General features: G+C 37.7%; 1 protein-coding gene across 2 annotated transcripts in view; it reads left to right on the forward strand.

Annotated features, from left to right (window-relative positions):
• Positions 1 to 14143, forward strand: part of RBKS (ribokinase) — a 69847-nt gene that overhangs the window by 32173 nt on the left and 23531 nt on the right. For both annotated transcript variants that reach the window (XM_027887078.1, XM_027887079.1), the window contains 2 exons: positions 1463 to 1627; positions 6976 to 7067. In XM_027887078.1, coding sequence (XP_027742879.1) covers positions 1463 to 1627; positions 6976 to 7067 — 257 coding nt within the window. The remainder of the gene's footprint in view (positions 1 to 1462; positions 1628 to 6975; positions 7068 to 14143) is intronic.

The following is a 14143-nucleotide window of genomic DNA, read 5'->3' on the forward strand; positions in this document are numbered from 1 at the left end:
ATAAGCTTTCAAAATACATGCTTGTTAAAATAGGTGCAATTTGCCTTTGAATATTTTCTCAACAGGATTCAGATATCTTTGGTAACATTTACTTGTTGCAGAAGGTTTTTTGTTTTCTTTTCTTTTGTTTTTTATCCAAGATGCCCATCATTGTCTGTTGAAAAGCAGGGCGTTGGCTTTAAGTGCTGAGGTTTTGCTTTTCATATGCAGCTGTTCTGTACCAAACCATTGACAGCAGAATTGCTTTGGAAAGCTTGGGTCCCTCCCTCTGAGCTCACTATATTATTCTTTCCATTATCCTGCTTTCTTTTCGGAACATATTTAGGGAGAGAAGCTTTGCACGTTTCTTATTCAAAGGACTTTGAAGTCACATTCAACAAAAATAATGTATTTAAAAACATAAATATTTATTTGCAGAGTAATTCAGTTCATTACAGAATTGGTAGCCTTTAGTGATTGGCAGTCCTTAAAGGAATCTTCAGCGGGGGCGGGCTGAGCCTGTAAATCAAGGAACAACTGACTTATTGAATTTAATACCTGAGTGATTAATAATAAATTTTAATTTGAAGGCACCCATGCCTGAAGGTCTCTAAGTGTTGTAATAGAGATTAAAAAGAGAAAGAAGCTGCAATAAAAGGTGATTTGTGTGTCTGAAGAAAAACAAAAGAATATTTAGAACCTCACGTAACTGTTACATAAACAAATGGAAGGGATCTTAGAGGTGCTTTGAGACACTGCTGTGCTTCCTCACGCATAGCTTTGTTTAGATCATCTACTGGGCAGCTTTAGGTGCAGAACAAGCTGTCGCCCACCTTCTTCACTCACTCCTGATAAAGCTTTCCTTAGACACAGTCATCACCAGTCTGGGTTTTGGTGACAAGCTGGTTCTGGGTTTCATGATGGTTAGGAGCCCTAAGTTGAAATGTCTCAGGTAAATGGCGCAAGCCTGCTTCTCTGAAATCTAAAGAACATGCATAATTTTCATAGCTGTGTGAAATACTCTTTGTTCCCAGCTGATGGGAAAAATTTGGCATATGAGTTTGATAATCACATCGATGCTTTTCTCTTCCAAATGCTACTGGAATATTTTAGGAAAATGGAAATATCAGCCTTAGCATGTATCCTCCATCTCCACTGTGACTAGTACAGTGCTTCATTAGAGTTCATAGAAAACACCAAAATAAGACTGGGGAATGCCCATACATGATTTTCCCCAAAGAAATATATAATGCATTTGTTGTGCAGTGTAGCATTCACTGGTCCATTGATCTTTTTAATTATCCTTGAAAATATCTGGATATTTGAAAATGTCAGCACTGCATGTGTTTTTAGTGGGGATTTTTTTTTTGAAAGTAAATTGAAATACTCATCTTAAATGTATTGTAAAAAAAAAAAATCAAGGAATTGTTTTATATACTTCATTGCGAAAACTATTGTAACAAACACTATATCTTCTCTTTAGGACAGAATGTTATTGTCATAGTCCCAGGAGCCAACCTGCTTTTAAATTTTGAAGACCTGAAGAGGGCTTCTGATGTCATCTGTAAAGCCAAAGTGCTTGTTTGCCAGCTAGAAATAACCCCTGCTGTTTCTCTTGAAGCTCTGAAAATGGCACGTGCCAGTGGAGGTAATTTGACATAAGCCATTCTGTCTCTTTCATTTATGCTGCATGAAAAATATTCTTTATCGTGCTTTCCAAATAAAGATCCTCTGGTCTATTCTGGTTTCTGTCATACTAGTTTTATTTAGAATTGAAACAATAGCCAACAAATTCATGCTATGCTAATGAAAACTAGATTTTGCAGTGTTTACCTTGAATGGCAAATCAACCTATACCCTTATAATCTCCTTGTATATGTCTGATGCTGCCTTTCCACCTGCTTTCATGTGGTGACTAAATACAATATAATGTTGCAAGGTCGGGAGCTGTAGGCCTGACTCTGATATTATTCCAGAGCAGAGCAAGGATAATGAGTGGCAAGTTGGTGAAGTTCCGCACACAGTAAAGTAAATCAAATGAGCTCAAAACCAGACTTATGTCTGTGTTCTCCCAGCATAGCAGTAGGTATGGCTGTGGTTTTCTATACAGTAGTTGACATCCTTAAAATAAAATAAAAATGTTTTTTCTTCTTAACCGTTCTTAGAGTGTGTCTGGGCATGATGCCATTGAAGAGACACAGTCATGGTCTGTGAAATTATTAGTAAATTGTTACTGTACTGTACGTTTAAATGTAGGGCATCATTCCTTCAATGTAGCATATACATGGATGAAAGCTGACATTTTGCCTGAATAGGATGGGGTTTTGTTACTAACATAATGTTTTTGTTTTTTAAAATGCCTGTAAAGCTTTCAGCTACTCAAGCACAATTACCACAGTATTTGAACACTAAGTAAATAATTATGCAAGTGAGGCATCTATATGAGATTTTAAAAATGTTTTTCCCATTTATCCAGAACATAAGACTGGGAGGGGACAGCTCATACACAGCATGATCAGTCACGCAGTGGATCAGGGATGGAACTGGGATCAGAACTAGCTAGTACCTTGTAGCTGGGCCAAGGCTTGCTCCAAGAGATCACAGTGTGCAGAGATTGTTGGCTCTTCAGTTCTCCTTCTGCAGCATGATCTGTTGTGCTCCTGTTGTGTTCACTGGTGTTCATGCACTAGTGCAGATGTCAGATGCAGCAGAGCTTTATGCATCGAGTTTGTGTGTTCCATGCCGATTTAAGCAACATTGTTAGATGGGAGGCTGGGAGAGAGGGCCCTGAAACTGTGATGGTAATAGTCATAAACTCTATGAACAGAACCGTGCGTGGGGAAAAATTATTTGATATCTGTTTGAAATGTCAAAACTGGGTGCGTGCAAATCTACAGAAAAATTGAAAACTTTAAAAACTGAATAGCACCTGAAATGCTTAAAATTCCAGGCACAGGGGAGTGGGAGGGGCAGGAGGAGGGAGGGCATGGAACAGAACATGTATTTTCATTATGTTTTATGAAAATGGATAAAAGCATTCTTAATCTAGTGGTTAATGGACTATAGTTGAGGCCTGAGTCAATATCCATGACTTATTTTGTCTACTTTTAACTCTATGCACACATTTGGCAAGATGCTTCTCACTTCTGTCACCCTCCTATGGCAAAATGCCAGCCTGTGACAGGAGAAAAGATAAGATTTTTTTAAACGCAATTGAAAAGATTCAAACCTGATACACTGAACAGGCAAGCAACCATTTGGCAACTGTAGACAGCACAATATATCGAGAAAAGATAGTAGTCAGCTGTGGGCCAGCTATAGTTCGGTGCTGTCAGCATGCTATCATTGTGCAGCTCTTCTATCAGGAAAGTTTGGTTGCTTCTGCTTGAAAGCAATAGGCTACACATGTTCAAATGTCATGTGCCATCAAATCTAAGTAAGCAGCTGAGCTTGTGGCATTGTAAAAATCTATCCATAGCCAACAGTAAATTTTTAATGCAGTTTCCCTTCTTTTAGCCCGCAATAGCTTCATGTATAATGTAGTACTGCATGTTGAAATGTGCACTTGACTATTTTTGCTTAAAACAGATGCATAGCCAGATGCCTCAAACCTCTGTTTCATTGAGTTTTTTGCTTGTTTTTCTTCATTCTTACTGAAAGAAATAAACAAAAGCGAGAAAAGATACGGTCACACAAGCAAGAACTCTTTGCTTCTCTTCAGTGAACATCATCTGGATCTGTAAGCTAGAGAGAGACATCTCATGTCTCAAGGATGAAAGGAAGGAAGGAAGGATTATGAAGTAGGTATAAATTGTAGTGGAAATCTGACTGGACTAATAGAGGGTTTTAGTGGCTGATGATGAGAAGCTGCTGCTGCTTCCAAGGGCGGGATCACTTCATTGATGGGCAAAATATTACTGTATATCAAAGTCTGTAAAGCAGTTTTTGGGCTTCTGTAAAGACAGGCTCCTTTCAAGATGGCTGATAATGCCATACGAGTGGCGTATTCCTACAGCATATTAATACTGCAGTGAAGAATGAGCTGGAAGCAGCCTCAGTTATTAAGATTCCATGTCACTTGCAGGGGAGCTTTCTTTTAAAGCTAAGCCTTTACAATGGTATGTAAACCTGCCTGATTTTAACTGTATTATCTGCCTTTGGAAAATAAGTTCCTCTCACATAGACCTCAGAAAATTCTTAAAGGCTTCACAGCTAGCTTCCCACAAGAGTCTGTCCACAGAGTCTGTCCCTTTGGGCAACATGAGTTGCAGTGTAATTCCTGAATCTGGTTTTAGGCAACTTCTTTTATACTCTTAAAGATCAGTTGTACGCCCAGGAAGCACAGAGCAAGAGCTTGCTTAATTTTAAATACAGAAAAGACAAAGCTGAATGGGAATGCTGAGGAGGGAGAGTAGATTTCAGACAAGGGAAATGTAGGAGGGATTTTCTTGATTTTTGGGGGTGGCAGAGGAAGAAGGAAGGGAGAAGGTGAAAGGAGAACAAAATTGGAACAGAGATTAGGATTTGTTGAATAGAGATTGGAATATGGGTACAGAGGCAGGGAGTAGGCTGTGGGCACTGGAAGTGGGAATAAGAAAGTGGAGAGGGGGCGTAAAGAGATACGATGTCGTGAAAGTTGAGTGGAAAAGGTTACAATTGCATAGTTCCTATGCAAGGAGGCATAAAGAATAAAAGGTAGGTGAGGAGAATGAATCTTGGGAAAGGCATAGAAGTGGATGAGCTCGAGAAGTGGACCCACGGGAATAGCATGTGATTTAACAAGACCAAGTGCAAGGTGCTGCACCTGGGTCAGGGCAACCCCAGTATCAGCACAGGATAAACAGACCAAGAGCAGCTCTGCCAAGGAGTTGGGGCTGCTGGTGGATGAGAGACTGGACATGACACATCAGTGTGTGCTTGCAGGCCAGAAAGCCAACTGTGGTCTGCATCCAAAGCAGCATGGCCAGCAGGGCAAGGGGTGTGATTCTGCCCCTCTACTCTGCTCTGGTGAGACCTCACATGGAGTACTGTGTCCATCTCTGGGGTCCTTAGAGCAGGAAGGACATTGACCTGTTGGAGTGAGTCCAAAGAAGGGCCTCCAAGAGTATTAGAGGAATGGAGCACTATGAAGAAAGGCTAAGAGAATTGGGATTGGTTAGCCTGGAAAAGAGAAATCTTGGGGTGACCTAATTGTGGCCTTCCAGTATCTGAAGGGAGCCTACAAGAAAGATGGAGAGAAACTTTTTTACAAGAGCATGGAGTGACGGGACAAGGGGGAATGGCCATCAAACACACACCCAGGCCATTCTATGATTCTGTAATTCTGTGAAAGATTTTGGACAGAAAATTTGGTGGTCCTTGGGAGAACCAAACACTGCACCCTCTTCTTCACAGCCTGAAAGAGGATTTTAAGGTTCCTCTACCTTCCCTTCTGCTCAGCAGATATTAAATATGGGATAAAACTAGTAGTAGTATATTATGCCCTGTTCATGATGAGTATTACTTAAAACCCAAGTTGGAACACTTCCAGTGCTGCTCCTGACCCGTGTATATGTTGGTATGATACCACATGACAGAGTTTGTTTTCCAGTATGTGCTGTTTGGGTTTTTTACCTAGGAAAGTATACCTTAAAGATTTGTGTTTAAGAAAACTTCATTAGGGTTGCAGTTCAGAAAATAGGAAATGCAAGAGTTAAGGTTGCCTGTGAGACCTTAATTTGTCTCCTTTCTGCATATGTATTATGTTGCAGTCTTTAATTATGTGATCACATGCTGTTTTTCAGTGGTATGTGATCATATAATTAAAGAGTTTATTATAATACATACTGTATTGTAATAATATAAGGGAGCCAAATTAAGATTTCATTGGAGTTTCTAATCCTGGCACTTTCTCACTTCTGAGTACAAGTCTTTGTCACTTCAGTATTCTTTTTAATGAGGCAGGTAGAGGGGCATGATAAAGTTGTACAGTCAAGGGCTAACTAATTTGCAGAGAATTGATCACCTAACTTCTAAACTTCTTGGTACTCAGATTTCAGAAGTCTCTGTGCATCTTTGTCTTTTAGGGCATTAACTGGGATTCAAAAGCATTCAGGGTGTCTAACAATTATGTGTTATAGCTTACAGTCTAAATACGTGTTCAGGACTGAAAATTTATGCATCCAAATTGGAAGATTTGATCAATTACTATAAGGAAGATTTCTGAAGAAGATGTGTGCTTTATGTAAAAATGATAGCCTTGTGGTTAAGTCACAAGTATTAATCATAAAATTGGCAAAGTGAGAATCCAGGGCTGCAGACTTCCTGTGTTAACAGTGAGTAAGTCACTTACACTGTCCTCATGACAAACCTTTTCTGCTGTTACAAGGGGCCTTAGGCTACTATTTAAAGTTAGGTTAACTAACATATTCTACCAGTGTTAAGTTTAGGTCTAGCTCTGCCAGATAGCATATTAAAAATATACAGTGCCTTGTCTACACTACAGTTTTATAATGTGGCAGTTTGAATAAGTTAGGTAACACATTCAGAAGCACGTTTAACTCCTTGTCTGGACATGCCCTTCATTACTCCATAACTCATGATTCTTCACGTACAGAGCTCAGATAACCGCACTGAAAAAATTCTAGAACTAAATCAATTCTTGTAAAACTTATTAATATCCTGGAAGAAGCATCATCAGTAAACAAATTGCATTACTGTTTAAGGCTTTTTTTCCTCTTTTTTTAATTTAATAATGCCTTGGCTGTTTTTTCTGTTACTCTTCTGTCATGTTCCCATCATGACAGGTGCCTGCACATGAATTAAAACAGAACTTTAATATAAATAAAGTTTTTAGTGGTTGTATAAAATGAGGAAATGAAAACTGAGAATCATTTTTGTGTCAATAATAAATACTGGGGGCTATGAATTAAACACAATGGTGTTTCAAGTGATGATTTACGAATCTAAAACACTACGGATTTAGACTTTCTTTTTCTTTTTTTTTTCTTTTTCCAGTAAAGACTTTATTTAATCCAGCTCCGGCCCTTGCTGACCTAGATCCACAGTTTTATATCTATTCTGATATCTTCTGCTGCAATGAAACTGAGGTAATGGTCATATGTCATATTAAAGGAGTCTTAAGCAGTAAAATTTCAGAGGGATACTCTTCTTAGAAAGGCAGCATAGGAAGCAGGAAAATTAAGCCATGTTCCTCTTATGTAGGACTTTTGCAGGTGACAGATTGGATTCCTGATATAAACAACAAAGAGGAGTATTCTAGAATACCTTTAGCTTGCGCTCAAAATTATATTAGTTTTTTGCAGCAGGAAAGTTGGGTCCTACCCCTCTTACAATAGATCAGCAAAACAAATCCATGAAAACACTTTTAAAATGTAATCAATGAGGGGTAAATGTTAAAATAGTCCCTTGATATGATTACCAGAAATGCACTAGCCATAGTGTTCCGACAGTTTTAAACTGTCTTGCCAGGAGGTGATGCACTCATGCTGCACTTGATGGTGAATAGTAGCTCCATATGCCTCTTCCTATCAGATCTGTTTCCAGTGAATCTGTTTTCTGGCCTTTTCTGGCCTGTATATTTTCTGGTGATGGGGGGGGGGGGAGTTTCCCTCCTTTCCCTCTCTTTTCTAATTCAAGTGTGTTATTTCTCCCAAGGGAAATTATTTTTGTCACAAGAGACAAATTAAGCTCGTCTCATAAGCCCTTTGTTTAAATTTCCTATTTACTAGCATTTGGCATGCTGTGTTCCTTCCCCTCACCCTCTCTTTATATAAACAGGAATGTAGGAGAAGTAACCTAGTGGATAGAAGACATGCCTTGGTCATAGTTTAAGTTACCTCCAAGAAACATGATTTCTGCAGTGAACATGATACCTTTGGGTAGAAAGTAGGGCGAAGAGCTAAGAGAAAAGCACGATCCTGCTTACTTACAGCACTTTTTTGTCTGATGACAGTGTCTGCCAGAGTAAGTTCTTCAAGACTCAATTGCCCTCTTTTGAAATTTCTGTTAAATCCCACGACAAACCGTATCAGAAGTTCTCAGTCCACGAGTCTTCTAACACTTAAGAGTCAGTCTAAGTAACTCAAAAGGACATCTGAATTTTATTCTGGGATGTTTTATTATGTGTCTGCCACGTTCAGATACTAATTCAGGAATTAACATAACAGCAAGGTGAGAGATGCTGTGGCTCTTTAAGTCTCTGGAAGCCAAAGTTTCCAGGATTACTGGCAGTGATAAAATTTGCAGCTCAGACACTCAACAGCTATCATAACTCAATTCTATTGATGAAGAGGACACCTCTACTCTCCCAGTATTTAGTAAATGTTGTTTGTAGTTTGGTTTTTTCATAATGCCACTAGTTAATTTCTTTTCCCCGTGAAAACTTATCCCCCATATGTTAGAAACAAAACTTTGTTTTTCATTACTTGTCTATTCCTGACTTTTCTCTCATTGCTCTTTGCAACACACATGTTAAAGTTTTCCCTTTGTTGTACCTTATTGCTAGAGGACAGTCTTGAAAGAGACATTCTTTGAGAAATGTAGTTTGCTGGAGCCAGGGTGCATTATTACTTTTAGCACCACATGGAGAAAAGAAAATTACTTCTATTTGGAGAACAAGAAATACAGGTGTATAATTATAATAGATCCCTGCTCACTCATCTACCTTTCCTGCAGAGCTGGGGGTACAGTTTGCATTCTTTTCTACTATTTTCTTTTAAAAAATAATTACCATGTGAAGATAGCTGGGATCACCGTAAGCAAGTCAGGCACAGAAATATGCTCTCTAATGCTGATGAGGCTCATCTCTTCTGAATTTATGGAAATGCTAGACCTATGGAAGTTCCTGCCAACTGTATCATGGCAGCATGGCAGATCCAAGTGTAGGATTCCTACAGCATATTCTGAGAACAAGAATGGCACATAAGTGCCTCTGCTTTTAACAATAACCTTTTCAAACTTTGCATTGAAATCAATTACATTAGCATGAATTTAATAATCAATTTTGTTTGATTTCATGCTCTCTGTGTGTCTGACTTGTATTGAACTGATTTTCAGGGATGAACTATTGCCATTGTCCCTTTCTCTTTGCAGAGAAAAGAGGAAAATGAAGCATTTGGTTTTCTTATGTCACAAGTTCGAAAGTTGTTTTTTTTAGTAATTGTTTTATGTTCATATGCCATCTGTTTTCTGTTTTCTTTCGTGACTTACTTTAATTTCAAATCTTTGTAATGAATACACTCGAGAAGTTTGATATGGAGATAAATGTTTACATACCCAAATAAAGGTTACCAGTCACATCTCTGTATGGCAATTAAAAACAAGTTGATTCTACAAATCCTAAAGATAATTCTGATTTTTTTTCAGCTTTATCCATTCAGCTAACTATATATGCATTTCCTTCATCTTCTTAAATCAGGGAGTACTGAATACTTTGATGATCCCAAACATATATAGGGAAAAGATCTTTTTACTTTTTTTTTAATTTCCCTCAGTATCTACTGGCAGTCACAGTTATAAAAGAGCATTTGCATAAGATGTGCCTTTGCTCTGAGCAAATGGTTATTCTTCTGGATTTTTTAAAATTATTATTCTCTTTGGTGAAATTATTGAATGCTTTGCTTACAGCTGCTTTCCTGAGATGTTCTGTTCCAGCTCCATTGCCCCTCCTGCTTGGAATTTCCAAGTCTCGAATAGCTAGCCAAAATACTATTTATGTTCCTGCCTTACACCTTTTGGGATATTTTATTTGGGATTTTGAGGTACTACCAGAAAAAAAAATTTCCTCTTTATCTTCAGAAAGTATTTTAAATAGTTAATAAATCATCCTGGGTTTAAAGATGAACTCTAGAGCTACCCAGTTCAACTGCTTCTAAGACGTTCTTTTTAGCACGTGTGTGTGCTAAGACAAGATTAAATTTACACAGACTTTTTTTTTATTGATTGGTTTGCATTTCTTAGTAATTTACAAGTATTCATCACAATTTTACCAAAATGTCCCTATCTTTGTTGTTCACCAAGAACTACTTTTAAGTTGTAAAATCCTGTGGTTTGCAGAAAATGCGTGAACAGTATGTGTGAAACAGAAATTGTATTGGCTGTAGAGCAGAACACCAGCCATTTAGCTTAAGACATCTCATACACTGTGTGGAGTGTTTGTATTATTAAAGATGAGGAAAAGGGGATAGTCCTTGTGATGAGCTGAATTATTTCTGAGTCAGAAGTTTATGTTATTTACAGCCATGAAGGTCAAGGGGGTTTGCCCTTTGTCAAGGAATAAAAGTTCAAATATGTCAGCCGTAGTGTCAGCCATGGGGTGTCGGCTGCCAAACATGCAAATATCAAATACAACATCAACACTTTATACTCCATCCTTCATTAAATGCTTTAGGATTTAATGAAATCACATGTGGTATCTGGTATAACAGCACAGCTTGTTCTTATGGATTTATGTGCTGGAGAGAAGCAAACAGAATTACTCTATCAGTGAATTATCTACCATTAGTTTGTCTAGAAGGCTCTTCACAAGCTGTTCTTTTCACTCTTGCTTGTTGCAATAACAATTTTCTTTATGTCTGACATTACTTTCTTTTTATGTGGTTCCTGAAAAAAAAGAAGTCAGAACAAATCTTGCAAGGTTATCAGCTCTTTCTTTGCTTAGCCTGTAGTTCAGTTTTATCTTTTCCCAGAAAGATCAAACTTGTTGAGACTAGTTTGTTAATTCCCAGATGTAGCACAGTCTAATCCCCGAGGTTTGTGCAGGAATGTGCTAGTTCTCCATTCCTTTAGTTCTTCTAGTGAAAAATAAGTGTATCCAATGTCATCTTGGTGAAAACTAATGGTTGTTCTTTCCAGTCATCTATAAATGTTGAAAACGAGACAACCCTGTACAAGATGAGCTCTTTGGAATACTAACCATTTTTTTTCCCACGTATTTGTGTGATTCCTTGCTGCAGATGGCTCTAGGCATAACCACAATGTCAATACAGTTCATGTGTTGTTTTTCTTATTTAGTGTGTACATGCAGTTACACAGCCTTGCAGATTAGGAACCAAAATACATTGCATATCAGTGATTTCAATTTGATCCTAAATGTTTTGAAAAACAGCTGCTTCTCCATTTAAAGAATACTGAGGAGCCCTTCAGGAGAAGGAAAACTCCTAAACAATGAACGACTAAGTTTGTCACACTGTTTTTAATGCAAAACAGGGAACTGCTTTCTCCCTAATGTAAAGTGGGTATCAGACTTGTAACCTAAAGAAGGCCTAGCAAAGATTTAATTAAATGCAAAGCAGAATACTTTGGGCTTCAATGGTAGAAAGCAGCATAACTAAATGTAAGTTAATTGCTAATTTTGTTAAATAATGCTGCAAGATATAAAAAAATAATAAAGAAAAATAGATACTTTCCCACTGTTTCTTTTTAAGTATTACTGTCTATTACCAGAAGCTAGATCACTTTTTGGAAGAAATATTAGTAAGGTAAATTTTTGTTAGTATGTCCAAAATCAAGAGACAGGATTGACTTTTGTGAGATTCAGAGAATATCAGGTTTGTAAAACTATATCTGTAGTCTGGGATAAGGACATTTAAGATACTGCTTATTAATAAAGAGAGATTAATACTGACAATAATCTTTTTAAAGCAAATATAATTGATATCTCTAGTAGTCAAAACAGGTCCTTTTATAAAATACTATAAATAAGTATTTCATAATATCTCTTGAATTAGCCTTTTCTCTTTTAAGTAATAGAGAACAACTATTCTGCCATTACATAGAAGTTGCCAGCAATTCACAGTATATTTTAATTCCAACTTTGTTCTAAACCCGATTTTATCAGTCGCTGGAAACTATGAAATTTCCCATATTTAGTCTAAAATGAAAGATGTTACTTTTGGGAGGGAAAGGAATAGCTTCAGGCCAATTCATTTCAATCAGCTTTTAATTATTCTAGGACGATAAGTATTTTTGCCTGTATATACGTAAAAATTTTATAATTTGAAACAACTGGAACTAGCTTGGCTTGTGGCCTGATCTTGCAATTGGTTATACACCAAATCTGTTGCACTACTTCTCTGGGACTGTCCACATGTGTTAGAATTAGTGAGATTGAGTTCTTATTTTGTCATTCTCAAAGAAATCTCCTACGGTACAAGCCAAGTTTTTAGCCAACTGGCTTACTGTGTTTAAATATTTGAAATTAAAAATATTTTAAATGATCATATGTAGTTTTAGATTGATTAGCCTTAAAACTGGAACAGTTTCCCAGTTATTATTTATTATTTCTCTTCCAGCAGTTCCTGGCAACACTTGCAAAGTTGTTATTGTGTTAGGTCTACAAAAAACAGGCCAAATGGTAGACTGCTCCCCAAAGAATTAACACTTCTTGTTATTTCACCAGTTTAGATTTGCCGAGGATCATAGGATTGTAGAGGTTAGGAACAGACCTCTGGATGTCTCTAGTCCAACACCGTGGTGAAGCATGGCCAGTTGAGGTCAGATTGCTCAGGACTTTGCCCAGTCAAGTTCTGAATCTCCAGGGTTGGAGACTGCATGACCTCTGGGCACCTGTTCCACTGCTTCATCACCCTTGTGGTGAAAAAGCTTGTCCTAATACTGGAATTTCCCATATTCCAGTTTGTGCTTGTTGACTCTAGCCCTATCCCTGTGGCTCTTCAAGAAGACTCTGGCTTCCTTTTCTCTGTACCCACCTATTAAATTCCTGCAGACAGCAATAACATCTCCCCTTAGCCGGGAGTTCTTAAGGCTGAACAAGCCTGCTTCTCCCAGCCTCCTCTTGTCTCTGGTCACCTGACTGTCTTGATGACCTTCCATCGCAGCATGCTGTGGTATGACAGTGTCTTACTTGTGCCAAAGATCCCAAAACTAGATATGATGCTGCAGAGTTGGTCTTGCAGATGCCTAGCAGAGGATCCAGAACATCTTCACGAAAGTGTCTGTGTACATTTTTGTAAGCCATCGGATGCCCCAAATGCACCACAGTTAGGAACAACTGGCGAGTGTTCATATGCTAGGTTCATTCTCACTTTTAGCCAGTGTAAACTAGTATTGCTGTTGAAAGAAGTAAATTGTTTTGGATTGACTTTTGGGGGTGGTGTGGAACTGGGGGTGGTGTTAATTTTAACACAGATGTGCCCTGAAATCCAGTTTGTTTCCAGGGCACATAAATGGCTGTGCTGGCACAAGAGAATGGGCCATGTGGACAGGAGTGGAAGGGCGATTTTTTTCTGTAGCAGTTCTGGTTTGTGTCAACTTACCGTGACTAGACTCTGCAGTCTAAAGAGAGATGGAGTGTTAACTAAGATTAGTGAAGTCTGTGGTCAAGAATCTTCATATCAATGAAATTAAAAGCTTTAGTTAAATTTTTCTACCACTCTTGTAAACAAAATTCTTTGTAGATTAATTATATAATATCCATCATAGGTTAATTCTGACAGCAGTTGTGTGGAATGTTGTCTTGCTTTATGAGGTCCATTTAACTGAGTAGTTTTATGAGACTAGTTGCAGAAAAATAATATTCTTAATTTGCTGCTCTTTTGTACAGCATATGGCAAATGTCCACATTGGGCTTTTAGTATTGTTATTTAATTTTTTCTTTACATAACCATTAGTTATTTCCTTCAATTGTACCACAGTTTGTTTTTTAAATAAGATTCTACTGAAGGGAGGAACTTAAGAACTCACTATAGTATTTAACATCAGTTGACATTTACCGCAATCTCTAATTATTGGCACAGAATCTGTCTGGCTTCTGCTGCTTTTATGGTTCTTACAGCTTGTTCCAGTGTTTTTTAGCTTTACCATCCTGCTGTAGATGAGTTAGATGATAATGGTTTCAAGCAGCCAAAGATCTACTTTTATACTGACTCCTGTCTGTTCAAAAAAATTTCGTTTATTGGTATAATCAATATAAAGATGAAAAGAAAGATTTCTGAAAAACCCTTCATATATCAGTCCCAGAACAATTCTTTCCCTACTCAAGCAAAAAATCCTGTTGACTTGGGATATAGGAGGCACAAAGAGGAGTACAGTCTTTATGCTAAGCATACAGGATGTGCGTTTCATGACGAACAATATTGTATTTAAATACTTCATTTACCTTACTCATGAGCTTACAGAAGTATACTAGGTAAGTAAACCCATA

Source organism: Empidonax traillii, unplaced genomic scaffold, assembly GCF_003031625.1.
Source record: "Empidonax traillii isolate 1590-97213 ecotype Southwest subspecies unplaced genomic scaffold, ASM303162v1 scaffold202:size1011777, whole genome shotgun sequence".
In the NCBI taxonomy this organism is placed as follows: domain Eukaryota; kingdom Metazoa; phylum Chordata; class Aves; order Passeriformes; family Tyrannidae; genus Empidonax; species Empidonax traillii.